At 46.4% G+C, this 16,529-nt stretch overlaps 1 protein-coding gene across 3 annotated transcripts in view; it reads right to left on the reverse strand.

Moving 5' to 3' along the window:
* Nucleotides 1-921: 921 nt before the first annotated feature.
* Nucleotides 922-16,529, reverse strand: part of LOC131412079 (xanthine dehydrogenase/oxidase) — a 64,088-nt gene continuing 48,480 nt past the window's right edge. For all 3 annotated transcript variants that reach the window (XM_058551503.1, XM_058551502.1, XM_058551504.1), the window contains 12 exons: nucleotides 15,381-15,572; nucleotides 15,048-15,193; nucleotides 14,160-14,241; nucleotides 13,501-13,596; nucleotides 12,714-12,842; nucleotides 11,990-12,064; nucleotides 9,753-9,805; nucleotides 7,809-7,923; nucleotides 6,963-7,028; nucleotides 5,343-5,531; nucleotides 3,582-3,758; nucleotides 922-1,883 (listed from right to left, as the gene is read on the reverse strand). In XM_058551503.1, the coding sequence (XP_058407486.1) occupies nucleotides 1,833-1,883; nucleotides 3,582-3,758; nucleotides 5,343-5,531; nucleotides 6,963-7,028; nucleotides 7,809-7,923; nucleotides 9,753-9,805; nucleotides 11,990-12,064; nucleotides 12,714-12,842; nucleotides 13,501-13,596; nucleotides 14,160-14,241; nucleotides 15,048-15,193; nucleotides 15,381-15,572 (1,371 nt within the window). In that variant the 3' untranslated portion in view covers nucleotides 922-1,832. The remainder of the gene's footprint in view (nucleotides 1,884-3,581; nucleotides 3,759-5,342; nucleotides 5,532-6,962; nucleotides 7,029-7,808; nucleotides 7,924-9,752; nucleotides 9,806-11,989; nucleotides 12,065-12,713; nucleotides 12,843-13,500; nucleotides 13,597-14,159; nucleotides 14,242-15,047; nucleotides 15,194-15,380; nucleotides 15,573-16,529) is intronic.

The following is a 16,529-nucleotide window of genomic DNA, read 5'->3' on the forward strand; positions in this document are numbered from 1 at the left end:
TGCATCACCAAGACCAAGACTTGAGGCAGTTCACAGATTAAGACAGCAGGGCAAGGTCAGGTGTCTAGAGAGGACAACACTCAGCATAACACGGCGATTGACTGTTCACAAGGCACTTGCTCTTTTGATTTTCATGACCACTTGGCCTTGCCTCTGTTCCTAAGCTCAGAAGAGAATTCAGGCATTGTTCAGCCCTTATGCCCTAACAACAGCTGACAGGTCTCAGTCTCAGGCTATGCCCTAGAACATTCCAGAAAATCAATGAAACGGACATGTGTGGACCTCAATATAAATATTGGTTCAATTTCTAAAGCTCTTCAGTTTTAACTGTGCTGTAAAACAGCCAGCTTGTGTAGAATACTCTGAGGAAGAGAATTCTGTAAGGAAGTGTGTGTGTGTGTGTGTGTGTGTATGTGTGTGTGTCAGTGTGAGTGCATGTGAGTGTTTGGTGTGTGCATTCTCTAGAAATGAAGGTTGCTAAGATACAGCATATATTAGCATTGGGTGTGATTATGATGACTAATACGCGTTTCTCCCATGCCGACCAGCTGACTGTTTCTTTTATGGTATTAGTGACATCAAGCACTGGGCTCGACTGCATGGCCTCCACTATCCTCCTTCCATGGCCAGAACCATGGACCCGTCTGGCAGAAGGCTGGGTGTTTTATTCAGCGAAGGCACATGGCAATGTCACATCGTCCACCCAGTACCATGTAGTGATGAAATCACTGTTGGAGCAACGAGAGGGGGTATTTGCCTTTCTCCTGTCCTCTTTACCAACCTCAGGGACTTGGGGGCATCTAAGCAGAGTGCATTAGGCACAGATATCTCATCGTAGTGAGGGAGCCACATCTTTGATAGCTACAGATCCCTTATGTTTTCAGGTCATGTATTTATAGACTTTTAGAGCCGGAGAAGACCTTAGAGATTATTCCAGTTGAATCCTTTATTTTGCAGTAAAATGAAGCACAGAAAAAGGGAAGTGACAGTCCAAGGTCACACAGACAGTTAGAGACACAGCTGGGACGAGAACCCAGGCTCCTTGATTGTTTTTCCTCTGGCTGATCTTGATTTTGGTAGCATCTTCTCTAGATGGAAATTACTCTGGCTTCAAATGAAGATTTTTAAACCTGATCTTTTCTCTGAAATGCACAAAGGCGAAGAGGAAGAAACCTAGCACACTGTAGGTGCTCAATAATTGGGCTGGTCGGCTTTTGGTGTTCTAGAATAATCTTACTTTATGCAGCTTAACAAGATTGGATCCAATTAATCTTGAATTTGTTTCAGTCTTTATTCTCTTCCAGTGACCCAAAGGTGAGTAGAGGTTTGACTCTCACCCTACTGTCCCACTGGAAATTAAGTATGGATCTGAGTTATAATATGACATACATTGGTTTGAAGGAAAGGCTTTCTGAGGAAAAGCACACGGATTTAGAATAACTTTGGTTTAAGCTCCTGGAGGTTTGTGGGAATCCTCTTTGAAGGACAGACACTGCCAGCCCTTGAGGTTATACAGGCTTCCTAGTGAGTTGAGACATAGCACAAATACTTCCTAAACCTACTTCAAATACATGATTAAAACAGACATGTAATGACCCTAATTGTGTACTAAACACTTGGGCCCAACAGTTTTGAATCTGCTTATCATTATGTTTGCAAAGCATATTTTTGATCAAAATCTTCCAATGCATCGGTGTTCTTCCAAACACCATCCTGATGACTCACAGCGGTGCCATCCTACGACTTCTATAGATTCATGTTCTGCAGGGTATGATCCACGCTCCATGGAAGCCCCAGTCCAGCATAAGAAGACTTCGCTAGGGGCTATCTCTTCAGACCCTCAGACACCAGGATTTACAGTTTTTTGGTGCACCAGTGACACACTAGGGAAGAACAATAGAAAACTCACTGCCAGGGTCTTTCAATAGTAGGGGACACAGTGCCCCCTCCTGCCCTCTCACGCACATGCCACCTCCCACCACTGCCAACCACCATTCCAAGACCAAACACCACTCTGCAGTCCCAACTGTTGGGAACGTCCCCAGGGCAGGGACCCATAACTTCCTAGTCAATCGTTTACTTTTATGGAGCACTTTCCATGTGGCAGGCACTCCAGTAGGCTCTGGAGATACAGGGGTGGACAAATACAGAAGTGGTCCCTTCTCACGTGGCACTCACAGTCCTTCAAAACCATGATTGGTTCAAAGACTCAGCTGCTCATGCAAATCCATTGCAGGCATTTTAAATCACTGGTGTGTTGAAACACAGCAAAGGGGCTTGGATTAGACTCTTTGCTTTAGGTCTGGGGCCTCAGAGCGGCTCATTAAATCATTGAATTCTGTATCAGATTGTTTGCAAGGAGCTAACTTTGCAACTTGTGCAAGCTTATTGAGAGCCCAGCAGCACCTCTCCTCTCAGGGCATGGAGTTTGGGTAACTGTCAGCATCGGGGCCATGTGGGAAAGTTCTGGGCTGTGGGCAGGTTGCTGCACAGCTGTGGGCATCCTCACTGCCTGGGAGTTCCACACATGGTCTGTGTGGTTCTCACTCCACAGCTAAAGCTATTGGCAGATCTGAAGTGTGGCCTGACTGGGGACCCATCTGCCTCCCTCATCCTCAGTGCTGAGGTCTGGGATGGCAGATTTGCCTGCTCCGAGGGCTCTCCTGTAGCCTCCCCGTCCCTGGAATGCTTTGGGTCCGTGAGTACCCACTTTATCTCTAAACCCAAAAGGCCTATCAAATTTCCTATCAAATACCTAGGAGGAAATCCAACTTGGGTATCAGGAAGAACCCAGTTCTGCTAACTCAACAAAGGCTGCCATGCAAAGGCAATTGGAGAGTCCTCTGTGTGCAGTGCCCACGTCAGCACAACTCAGAGGCTGGGCTGGTTCTGAGGTTCCAATTGCGGAAGACACTGTCCTGGCATGGTCTTCTTTCACCAGGCATTGTCCTCTACAAGTATCCCACGGGGGCTTCCGAGAATGATTCCAACAACCATGGAACTCCTGTTACTTTCTGCTACATACACCTCCAAGCTAGTAACCCATCAATATAATGCAGTCATCTGGTTTCCTTAAAGGCTGCAAAGTCTCCAAGGGCAGCTATGTGTCCCCACTATCAGCACAGCACATGGTAATCACAGGACACATGGGGTCCATCTAATGAATCAATAAATTCCTCTTTTTCTCTCGTTTCCATAGAACCTCACACAGTGTCCCTAAAAAAGAAAGGTCTCGAACATGCTAGTGATGGACCCTAAAGATTAGGCTCTTCTGGACTTTTACCCATCACTCTCATCTTCATGGAAAATAATGAAATCTGTGGGTCATAGCTGTGCATCAAACAGCCCTCCTTACTTTAAGGAGACTCAGCTACAAGCTACGCTTTAGGGGGTTTCTTGTTATTTTCCTGCAAGTTCAAGGGGGTGCCTCAACCACATAGCGAAGGGTGGCATTGACCCAGGGATGCCCAGTTGAGAGAGAGCCTAACATCTCCCTCTCCTCTCTGCAGAGCCTCCCCTGCAGTTCTCAGGCCTGTGCCCAGCCTCCCCAGGACTGAGTGGGCGCTCGAGAGGCATCGTACCAGGGTGGTGAACTTGTCCACACAGGCGTTGCGGATCTTCTCTGGTGTGGCAGGGCTGTCTAGCCGGAAAAGCTCCTTCATATTATAATCTGTGTGCTGAGCTCGAGCTGCGCGGATGGCGTCCTTGATGGCAAAGAAGATGGAGGCGGCCAGGAAGAGGGGCGGCTCCCCAACAGCCTGAGCAGACAGAGCACAGGACAGAGAATCAGGGGCAGTGGCCCCGGGCTTCACATCAGGAGGGCTGGTGTTGCCAGGAACCCCAGCCAGGACTAATGGGCCACACCAAGCAAGGCAGGAAGGGCAGTTAAAATCAATCAGGGGCTGAGAACAATGGATCTAGTAAATGATTCAACCTTGTTGGCATATTTCTTTTAACCCTTATTATGTGATTTTTTCTGATGACACCATGGAAATACAATGTATCATTAAAATTTATATTAAATAATTATATGTTATAGACGAAAAAATCTGACATGAATTTTAACTCTTTCTTCACAGTTATAAGCCTATGGGAATACTCCACCTGCAACTCTGACACCAACAGTTATAGGCACCATATTATACTTACAGCATCTGCTGGAATATAAGCCTTATGACAAACAGGAATTAAAACATTTTCTAGCAGAGGTTGTTTTCTCCTCCAAAGCATAGATCGGAGACTACCTGTATCAGAATCACTAGGAGCACTTGTTAAAAATGCATGTTCCAGAGCCAGCCCTGATAGCCTAGTGGTTAAAGTTTGGCGTTCTCCGCTTTGGCAGCCGGGGTTCGGTTCTCTGTCGTGGAACCACACCACTCATCTGTAAGTAGCCACGCTGTGGTGGCGGCTCACACAGAAGAACTACAAGGACTTACAACTAGAATATACGACTATGTACTGGGGCTTTGGGGAGGGAAAAAAAGTAGAAGATAGCAACAGATGCTAGATCAGGGTGAATCTTTTCCAGAAAAAAAAAAAAAAAAAAAAGCACGTTCCAGGGCCCTACCACAGACCTATGGGATCAAGATTTCTAGAGGCGGGCCCTATAGAACTGCATTTTTTTCATGGGCTCCCAATGATTCTGATGCTTGCTAAAGTGTGAGAGCCAATGGCAAGGATCACAAAGTGGCCCAGACCCTCCCACAGTAAAGTAAACCATGAGATGAGCAAATGGGTCTGTTTCATTGGTTACAAGTGACTATCTGTCTTTCTTCTTAGATCTAGGACTATATCAATCAGCTTAATTGATTTTCAACCATTTTTTTCATACTTATTGGGGACAAGGAAGAAATAGAGGATGGTTATAATCCTTCAGGCATGCTGATCAAGTCTTAAGGTCAGGTGGCAGCCACTGAAGGAGATGAAGGGGTGTTCATGGAGGTGCTGCCCCATCTGCAGGGAATATGCTTCTTGTCATGGAACTAGAGGGGTGCTGTACCTGTGAGAGCGTCTCTAGGACCAAGCTTCAGGGATGCACACCTGAGACATGGGTGTATGTCAAGATTTGACCTACAGGACTGGATTAAGGAATCCCCACGAGTGCATACAAAGGAGCTGGATTTGGCCACATGGAGGCAGTGTCATCTTCAGCCCAGTTCCCTGGTTCTCAGGTAGGACTGCCCACCCCTCCACTGTCCTCACCAAGGCTAGTATCAAGCCCTCTTCTCTCTTCCAGACAAGCACCTGCAGACCCACATAGCAAGTGGCTGGAGCCCCTGGTCACCACCCGTGGTCTCCCACCATGCAGACCAGAAGGCAGCACAGACGCAGGGCAATGGTACCTTGGATGCATAGATGGCCTTCTTGTTGGGGCTGTCGCGGAGCAGGGACACCCTGAACTCAATGGGGATGCTGCCAAACGCAGGGATCTTGTAGGTGCTGGGGCCGCGGGTGTACAGGCTTCCCTCAGGGGAATACTGCAGCTCCTCCAGGGTGAAGAGGCCAAGGCCCTGGACAAATGCCCCTTCCACCTGCAGGGCAGACAGAGACCGTGGCTACCTTGCCTCTCCCATCCCCAAGGACATGTACTGCTTCCCACAATGGGCACCAATCTCCACCTGGAGTGGGGCTGGAAAGAAGCTGAAAACATCCCTCCACTGCTTACCTGGCTCCTGCCCGGCCCAGGATAACCTATCTGGGCCTTTGCCAGGCACTGGCATGGGCAGAGCGAAGGCATTAACGCTGAAGGTCAGTTTCAGAACTCGTCAGCGATTCCAAGAGGGTCACGCAGTGGTAGGCATATTTCCCATTAAAACCTGCCTCAGGGCAGGTGGAGATGTTCCTTCAATGTTGCCACGGAGAAATGGCGACCCCAAGCCTAGAAGCTCATAGGCTAATGGTTGCTGAGTGTCCCTCAGGGGCCCACGCTCCTCCTGTGCGCTGAGTGGGACCATGCGCTGTGAGCAGCCCCACGAGAGACGGGGAATTCCTTGGATAGTAGATTCCCAGATTTCTGGGAGGCTTTTTGAACTCCCAGCCCTGCCTGCCCTCTGGGAGAGAGTGTGCTCCTCCTGTGGCTTACAGATCTCTTTTAGGGCACCTGCCACGCTCTGCTGCCCACACGTCTGTACTCCCAGCCTCAGTGCTCAGAATAGCGACAAGTGGTACTGCTGTAGTTACACAAGCGTGCTCCAGGAGGAAACCAGGCACTAATCATCTTGTGTCTGTGGTGCTGAGCTCAGTGCCTGCCGTAGTAGGGGTCCCCGCATGGTTGTTCAATGAATTAGTGAACAGATTGACTAACAACTAAGTTTCTGTGTACTCAGTAATTGTCCATTTTTGAGAGATACAATTTAATTTTCTACCAGATGCTCAGTACTTCAGTTCTGGATTCCTCCCTCTGTTTCCTCCTGTTCCACCTGCTCTGCCCAATACTCTCATATTTTCCAAAAGTGATTTTCTTCAGGACATTCATCTCTTTACTCCTCTTGCTCAAACCCATCTTTTGCCCCCAGTGCCCTCCGCCCCATGCTTGGTAGCATTTACTTCCTGGAGAACAAAACCTGTCCTGTGTGGAAGAGGAATGAGGAGGGAGAAAACTCCTCTGACCTCAGACCTCACTGCCTGCACATCGATGCCAAACTCAATCTCCATTCCACGTTGTGTCCCCTCTCAATCTCTGCGTGTGTGTGTGTGTGTGTGCGCGTGTGTGCGCCCAATGCTTTCACCATTCATCATCTTGCTTTCCAAGGTGTGAAAGCCTTTTCCAAGTTAATTCACATTAATTTGTCTTCTGCCTCAAGAGTTGGGTGGGCTTTCATCTATCTCAACCCCACTCTGAGAGAGACTCACTTGGTACCATGTTCAGACCTTGGACAAGATGTCACGGCTGGTGACTCTAGGAGGGGATGGGGAACATCAGTGGCCAAGTCCATCACCACCCTGGTCCCCCATGAGTCTACCTGTCCAATATCGATGGCAGGGTTCAGACTGGAGCCAACATCCATGACGATGTCTGTGCGGAGGTTCTAAAGTGGACAGCAAAATAGAAGCAGTTTGAGAAGAAAGGGATGTGGGGAATGATAGATGGGTCTCAGTGATCCTCAGATTATTAAATGCCAACCCAAACAGCATTTTCACAGGCAGAGTGCCCTGGGCTCGCTCAGGCAGGGGTGTTCATGTCCCTGCCAATGTCCACTGCCATCGTCACTGCTGAAGTTTGAGTTCTTAGCAGTTGGGGAGGAGATGGGAGTGGCAATGTCCTCTCAGTAATTCGAAATAAGTGTGCACACACCCACATGTGAGTAGGAAAGGCACGTTCCCAGGTTCCTGGGGCTTTGAACCTGAGTCTGGGTGGATCATGTAAGAAGGAGCCAACAAACTATGTTCCACGGCTGAATCCAGCCCGTCTCCTGTTTTTGTAGGGCCTGTGAACTAATAATGGTCTTTTCGTTTTGAAATGACTGACCAAAATAAAAAGAAGAATATGTTGTGAAGTGAAAACTATATGAAATTCACATTCAGTGTGCATAGGTAACATTTTATTGGAACACAGCCACGCTCATTTGTTTACATACGTCTAGGGCTGTTTTCTACAATGATAGAGTGGAGTAGCCGAGGCAGGTTTGTGGCCCAGAAAGCCTAAAATATTTACTCTTTGGTCCTTTATAGGAAGTTTGCCAAGCTGTGGTGTAAGGCATTATTTTTCTAACCAGAAAGTTTGTCTCTATCAGCTCTTGGTACTGCAATTGAGTTGTTTCTCTTTCCCCCTTAGTACTGAAACTACTTACCTTATGCAAACTTCTTACCTTATGATCCCCTGTTAAGCAGTCAATTTCCACTTCAGAGCAAGCCACCCCATACGAGAAGTAGTGGAAGGGATTCCCTGAGTTTCTCTCAAAGCTGTAGCCAAGGTCGGGTGTTCTGGGGGAGAAAAGAGAAAATACTGCACATGTATTAAGATGAACATGTCCTCCACCCATGCACACACACACAGCTTGTCCCACAAAATCTTAAGACCCCAAAGGTTTTATTTTTTCATTCAGCTGTCCTTCAAAAAATGTCCATGTGTTTTGAATATTTTGAACTCATTAATAAAATCCAGATATTCCATAGAATTTTGTTTCTTGTCTCTGCTCCATTTCGCCAACAGCCCTTATATGAATCATCCTGCACAGGAGAGTAGTGTTTAGTATCAATGTGCTGCACTCCACATGGTAGAAACAGGTGACAGATTTGCCTGAGCTCATCAAAGACACGAAAGTCACACTCCAAAGGATCTACTGAACTAGAATTCAAGGTCTTCAGAACCAAAGTTTCTGCCTGCTCTGGCTCCTGGTCTGTTCACACAAGTTCACCTGCTCACAGGGCTGCACACCTTTCTCAAGGTGAAAGTTAACAAGATCAGTATCTCCTGCAGCCTGGGTGCATCTTTAAACAGCATTTGCCTGCATTACTCCTCATCTACGGGCACCTTCTAAATTTCAACAAGTGATTTGAGGAAAGTGTTATTAATAAAAGCAGATGCTCTCACATATTTTTTTCTTTTTCAATCTTGAGTATTTTATACATTTCCACTTTTGCCTGAGTCATGTATATATGTGTGTGTGTGTGTGTATTCTCACACCCAGAGTTTACAGTGCTCTGTATCTATGTTATTCTATACATTACACAGAAATAATGTGAGCTGATGTGATCAGAATCCATATGAAAATAAAACCAATACAGGGCGGAGGAAAAGGCTTCTCCCAGGAGAAACCATCACCTTCTTTGATCTCTGGCTTCACCATCTTCATCTGGGTGTTTCCTTACATAACTCCAGTTTCATTAACTCCAAAAATGAAATAGAAACTTATGAGAAAATCTGCACTAGTTTGTGTTTGTGCAAGTGAAATATTACATAACTCAGGGAGCACTGGCAAAATGTTACTTTGCCTAATATCTAAGTATATACACATGTATATATGTATAACACATATGTATGAAATAGATGTATATCATATATATGTTCATACATTCACACAAGACCTTTTAAAGCAGACATTAAACTATTTTCCAAATCCATTGATCTGTGAGAGAAAAGGTCTTAGTTAAATTTCCCAGAGAAAGCTAAAACACATTATGGCTGACGGTTAATATGATCACGTCTTTTTACAGCTTCTAAATCAGATGGGCGGCGTCTCCAGCTCTTCATACTGCTACTGAATTTTATGGTTGCAGATGTGTGCTCTTTTCTAACTCCTACTTTAAGTTCCACTGAATTCTGCATTTTGTAACAAGATCACGTGCTCTAAATCCTCCTCTCATTCTTTTGAAGGAAAGCCTCCGTAAAGAAATCCGATGCATAGTACAAAGTAACACACATGGGAAACTCAGAACACTGGATCCCCTGGTTCTTACAGGAGAACGCTGAGGGAGGAATGGTTGGTAATTGTCCCACTATGTCATAAACGAGGAAACAGGCTCAGAGAACCACTGATTCCCCAAGTGGAACAGTGCACTTTAAGACCAGGACTAGAACACAGATCTTCTGATACGGCAGCACGTGCTTTTGCCTCCTCGGCACATCGTTTGGTAATCCTACGTATTTAAGAGCATCTTTAAATTGAAATTAGCGGACGTCCATTGAAGAGGTAAGAGTTTTGGTGGAACTGTTCTCTCCTGACCAAAGGCCGAGAGAATTCAGAGCAGGAGGGGACAGAGATTAGGATGACAATACATTGTGAGATGGGCGAGACCAGCACCATACTTACTTATAAAACCCAGTAGCAGACAAGCTCACTGCATCCTGGTAAGCAGCTATGACCTGAGGAGAGGACATGGCCATCAGGAAGGGGTAAGCATGGTTTCCAGAAACCCAGCACTAAGCTTTCCCAGGCTCATCCTCCTCCTCTGGAAGCTGATCTACTCCTTCGACTAGTGACTCACTTCCACACCTTACCTCGCATCCTCACTGCCACCCCCTGCACTAGGTCCTCGTCATCTGAAGCCTGGAGGACTACAGTAGCCTCTAACTCGTCTTCCCGCTTCAAGTCTCCTCCCCACCTTGCCGTGTAGGCCAGAGCAGCCAGAGTGAAACACCTTAACATATTACACAGCCCATGTCACCCCCCTACTCTACAGCTTTCAATGACTCCCCATCGCCTATAGACCAAATGCCTGACATTAAGGACCCTGGTCTTCTCTCTGGCTTTATGTAGCACACACACCATTACTACTCCAGCCAAACCCAAGTGTTAATTCTCTGCCAACCCTTCCATGTCCCCACACCTCTGCACCTTCATTCATGTGGTTCCTCTGCTATATCTGTCCAAATCCTTTTTCTCCCTCAACAACCAGCTCACACTTGCCTCTCCAATCACCTCTCCCCAGTGATCACTCTCTACTCTGGCCTTATAACAGCAACTCTCTATACTGATCATTTGATACTTAGCCTGTTAACCTTGTGTTTTTGTTTATACCTTCCTATTAATAAAGCTATCTGTCTATCTATCCATCCATTCTATCTCTTTCACTACATTTATAAGTTTTTTTGGTATCCCCAGCGCTAGCACAACACTAAGATTTAATTTGTAGTTGATATAATTTGCGTCATGATCATTGTCAACTATGAACCTCTTTACCATGTACCAGATGCTACTGAGTACTTTGCATGCATTATCTTGTTTAATACTCAACACAACCCTATAAGATCAGTACCATTATTATCTTCACTTTACAGATGAGAAAACTAAGGCTTAGATAAAGAATTTCTCTAGGATCCTTACCATACATATATGGTACCAAATATGTACATATATAGTGGTGGTGGTAATAAAGGCTTGTTCTTCAGTGGGGTACAGACACTGAAGAGATTTGATGCCTGTCATCTCCTGATCACACCTTTTTGATAATGGCCTATATTGGGGTTATCTGCTTACAAGGAACACTGGACTACATGGCCAGTCATTGAGGACAAAGCTCAGGTCAACAGATTGTAAAGGCTTGATTTGTAAAGCTCAGCTCAACAGATTGTAATGTTGTTGAAAACATTAACGTTGCCTGACAAATCCATGCTAAAATCCAAACTACCAAAACCAATCAACGGTCACGTGGTATTTATGTGGGTGGTATCCATGAGTGTGGGAAGGGAAGTAGAGGTCATGTGAGTTCTAATGAGATGGGGGGATCTGAGAGAAATAGCTTATCTTCCTTGCCTATATTAAGGAAGACTTGTACTATCTGAGCTGGGTTGTATGCAGGCACATTTTATGTGTTACTGTTGTGCCCAGTTCTCCTATTCCAACACCAGGGGATGGTGAAGCAGGGCTGCCATGGATATTTCTGCTTGTTGGAGGAGCAGAAGCCTCCCACCTGAGAGATGCTTCCTTGCAGCATCCCTCTGAGGGTTTCTGACAGGCAGGCCTCCAAACCAGAAATCAGAGAACTGGGCTTGTTCTTGCTGCGTATGATGCTTGTTCTGTCACTCCTAAAGTCACAGGCATGATACAACTCTTGGGCCATGTCTTTCCCCCGCCCCCTCACAGATGGAATCTCAGTGGACCCAGACTCCGGAGCCGGGGAGGGGGAGATGCTGCTGGGGCAGGCCTCTGAGTGAAGGAAGTTTGAAGAAAACCAGGCTCATCAAGACTGCGGCCGAGTGGGGTGTGGGACCAGGTCGAGTGAGCCAAGACTTTACAAGGAGGCATGTTCAGCACTCACCCCCATCTTCTCCGGCTCAGAGCAGCCAAAGCCCTATTCCTACAGGGTTGTCAAGATCCTGGATCAAAAATATTCCTCAAGTGTCTTCCCTCAACTATGAAAACTGCAGAGAAAGGGGCCCAGTGAGGTTGAGCATTTCCTCGTCCTGTGAAATTACACAGACCACCTCAGCTTCTCCTTGCCTGAGTGACTAGATCATGACCTCCTATTCCTGCCGGGGTCGGGACAGAGGCTCTGCTCTTAATTCCCCTCTCATTTGCAAATGCAACTTGGATGAACTCAGACTTACCCAGTCTTCCCAGGAGCCGCTAGGATTCTTTCTCTTGAAGGGTTCCAGCCTTTGCAGGATGGTCTGACAAGCTTTCTAGAGAACACATCCACCACACACCAGACACATCAATCCTCTGCATTCCCCACGCAGGCAAAGGCCACTTCCTACTAATGCTGCGCCCAAGGTCCCACTTAAACAGCCTTGCCACCCTCTCAGGGACGACTGGGGCCGGAGTGGAAGCTAGAGGACCCTGCCAAACGGGCAAGCACTGACCTTTGCTTGGAGAGCACATCCTGACCCAGTTCTCAGGCTGACAGAGGGTGAAATGTCTGAGAGGTCCCTAAGGAGCTACTTCTCCCATCAAACTCCTTCATTTGATTACATCGCCCACGTGGGAGGAGAAGCAGGTGGGTCTTAACTGTCCGACCTCACAGTCGAATTCCAATTTCAGTCCATTGTCTTGTGGCCAGTTCTAACAGCAGGGAGTATATCTTCCCAGAACCCCTTGTGTTCCCTCCAACTCTCCTCCCCATGCTACCCTCATCCTTCCTGACTTGCATGGAAGCAATTACAGTTCTTGGGCCTCTCTTTTAGCTTGGCATTTTCCTCCTGGATAAGAGAGCCACAAGTATGGCCACAGCCAAAGAGCCTGCAAGGGCCATTCCAGCTCCCACCCGGGGGACTCTCCAGGCCCAAAGCCTCGGGCTGGCCCTCAGCTCTGCTGGCTCCTGAGGCTCCTTACGTAGACGGCCTGTCCGTTGATGTCAGCGCTGACGGAGGCAGCTGTGGGAGAGGTGTTGGGCACGGTATTAGTGCTCGTCTCGCTGATATAAATCTTAGAGGTGGGGATTTTCAGAGCTCTGCTGGCCACCTGCCAAGAGAGACGACATCACTCTCTAGGGAATGGGTTAGCACGCGGCTTGGCCACCTTCTCCCAAGGCAGGATTCAGGTTCACTGCTACAGGCAAGAAAATAATTTTGTCAACTATAATTCTACCGAGTCTAGGATGTTCTCACATCTGTCTGAATTTGAAGCAGCAATTTATAGAGTGGATTGGCTGGATTAAAAAATTCCAAGAACCTAATGTTGACTAACAGTGCCTTTTTAAGCTAACCTTGGCTGTTCTAAAAAATCCAGTTGGCCAGTCCCATGAGCCAAGCAGGTGTGCCGACTCTAATCCAGCCACATCCTCCGAGCTCCACTGTAAAGAGTCTTGTGTGTGCAGAACTGGGTACCTTTATGCACACAACACACCCACCTGACACACATAGTCACAGAGCCCTACAATGTTGGTAACAGAAGTGATCTCAGAGATCACCTGGCCAACCCCTTTTCACAGATGAGGAAACTGAGGCCAAGAGAGGGACTAGACTTGCCCACAGTTACATGTAAACGAGCAGCAGGGCCAGGGCCAGTCTAGGCCTGCTTTTGCTTCTGGTATGTCCCACTGCTCAGTCTCACACAGCATCTGCCCTCACACAGACACCACAGTGCCAGAGAGGACTCCCACAGCCTCCCGGCTGCTCACCTGGACCATCTTGGTGTGAAGGCCTTGGCCCATCTCAGTGCCCCCATGGGTCAGCAGCACAGAGCCATCTGTGTACACATGAATCAGGGCTCCTGCCTAAGGGAAGAGAAGGATGCCAGACACAAAATTCGGTAAATCCGAACTCAGCTTAAGGCTAGGGACCTAGTCCAGCAAAGGTGCTGGAGCCCAGGAGAAAAAAAAAAAAAACAGCAGGGACATTTTGGATATAAATCCTAGACAAAAATTAGAGCAGTATAAATCTACTGATTTAATTATATAGCCCTTTGGGAGTTTGCAAAATTTTTTCATCTCTCTCTCTTTCTCCCATCCTCCTAGGGAGGTAGGTCAAATATCTTTGTCCTCACTCTGTAGATGAAGAACCAGGATCAGAAAGGCAGAGTAACTGCCCTTAGTCCTACAGTCAGGAGGAGTAAGAACTAGAAGTTGACCCCAGATCTTCGAGTCTCATGCTCCTCTCACTGTCTCATGACGTATGGGGCAAATGGGGGTATGCATGTTCAACTTTTATTTTAACAACAAAGAGCTCCTCTAGTCAGCTCTGTTACCAGTAACCATAGGTTTTACTTTGCAATACTGCAAACAGAGGAGAAAACAGCCCTAGTCCAGTGGAATGGGATGAAATCATACAAAGCAATTACCTGATTCAGAAAATTAAGTGTGAAGCTTATTCCAAACTTGGTAGGAACTATGGACAATCCTCTCTTTTTCCAACAATTCTCCCTGGAGAAAAAGAAACATTCTCATAGGATGTTCTCGACCATATTTATGTTCGATTGGACATATTTTCAGTACAATATCTTTGTAAAATTAGAACAAAGCATCCTTTGTGCTCCCCACATGACCAATGTCATAACTGAGTTGTGCCCAAATTACAGAGGCAAAATGAGAAAGGTGGGAATTTGGGTTCTGGGTCCTTCATTGCAGCTGGAGCAGGGCCCATACTTGAAAGAATCGGCTTTAAAGTATCATCACTCTTCTTCCACTGGGTCAGAGTGCCCTGGTGACCTTGGACTGTGATCATCCCAGGGAGGAACTGTGGCTCACTGATGAGAATGATAACACTTTCGCTGCGCTTTGTATTTGGCTTTTTGTGTAACCCAGTGAGGAAGACGGAGCCAATGTAATTATTCCCACTTTATAGATGATAAAACTGAGGCCCACGGAGATGGAGTGACTGCCAAGGTCACATTTATAGATTAATATCAGAGGCAGGTGCATAACTGTGGTGTTCTTAGTCCTGGGCTGGTGTTCTCTAGAACACGGTGTGCCCAGAAGGCAGACAAATGTGTAAAGATGAACAACACTGATGGGCTATGACATTGAGTGTTGGAAGCCCACCTGCCCCTGGGCTTGAAGATCATTTCAGGATCTTAAAGAGATGGCTATGAATGAGTTGGCAAACTCAGCAGCTTAATGAATTACCCATTAAACTACTAGCTTTGTATTTTGAGTTCAGCAAAAAGGCTATAGAATATGAAACCCCAGACAGCACCAGAATGTCAGACTCCTCCCCTCTTGGTGCTTACTTGTTGAACTTGTCAATCTCCCTCTTCCGGGCGTGATACTGAGAGCTTGCTAGGCATTCATCCCAGCACCTGGTCAAGGTGAACCCCTCAAGCTTCTGGTTGAAATGTGTCAAGTCCCCTTCTTTGTACATGTTCTTCCTCCGTACCTTCCAAAGGAAAGAGAGACTGAGGCCTTGTCAAGAGACAAGGGGGGGCACAACCTCACGTCAACCTTCCAGCCCCCTCAACAGCACTTGCCCGTTCTCTGCCCCCAGAGGAGAAGCCCAAGATACAAAGCCACTGTCCCCTCAAAGTAGGCTAAGCCTGCCTTGTGCCACCAAATTCCCAGCTTACTTCCTCTGCAGGCAGCCCACAGGTCACTGCAACTTCACTCATCCACTGCTCGGCAATGAGCATCCCCTGGGGGCCCCCAAAGCCTCGGAAGGCTGTGTTGGAGGGCAGGTTGGTCTTGCACAGTCGCCCGGTGCCCCGGATGTTGGGGATTGTGTAGCAGTTGTCCATGTGGAATAGAGCTCGTTCCATTATCTGAAGCCAAGGAGACAAATGGGAGAGAATAGTGCATTGATTTCATTGGCTCCTTAAAAAAGGGATTTAAAGTGGGGGCTGGTCCAGTGGCATAGTAGTTAAGTTTGCACGCTCCACTTTGGTGGCCTAGGGTTCTCAAGTTCGGATGCTGTGTGCAGGCCTACACACTGCTCATCAAGTCATGCTATGGGGGTGTCCCACATACAAAATAGAGGAAGTTTGGCACACATATCAGCTCAGGAACAATCTTCCTCAAGCAAAAAGAGGGAGATGGGCTCATATAAATCATCTTTTCCAACCATAATGCTATGAAACTAGAAATCAACTGCAAGAAAAAAGCTGGGAAAGTGACAAATACGTGGAGACTAAACAACATGCTACTGAAGAAATTAAAGGAGAAATAAAAAAATATCTGGAGACAAATTAAAATGAAAATACACCATAGCAACTCATATGGGATGCAGCAAAAGCAGTCCTATGAGGGAAATTCATAGCAATACAGGCCCACCTTAAAAAACAAGAAAAACTCAAATAAGCAATCTTAAACTACAGAATGAGTTTAAGAACAAGAGAAAGAAGAACAAACAAAGCCCAAAGTCAAGAGAAGGAGGGAAATAATAAAAATTAGAGGATAAATAAATGAAATTGAAACCAAAAATACAGTAGAAAGCATCAATGAAACTAAGAGATGGCTCTTTGAGAAGACAAACAAAATGACAAACCCTTAGCCAGACTCACTAAGAAAAAAAGACAGAAGGCTCAAATAAAGAAAATTAGAAATGAAAGAGGAGGAATTACAACAGATACCACAGAAATACAAAGGATTATACGAGAATACTATGAAAAACTATATACCAACAAATTGGACAATCTGGAGGAGATGGATAAATTCTTAGACTCATACAACCTCCCAAAACTGAATCAAGAAGAAATAGAGAATCTGAATACCAGTCACAA

This window comes from Diceros bicornis, chromosome 12 (assembly GCF_020826845.1).
Source record: "Diceros bicornis minor isolate mBicDic1 chromosome 12, mDicBic1.mat.cur, whole genome shotgun sequence".
Taxonomy (NCBI): Eukaryota; Metazoa; Chordata; class Mammalia; order Perissodactyla; family Rhinocerotidae; genus Diceros; species Diceros bicornis.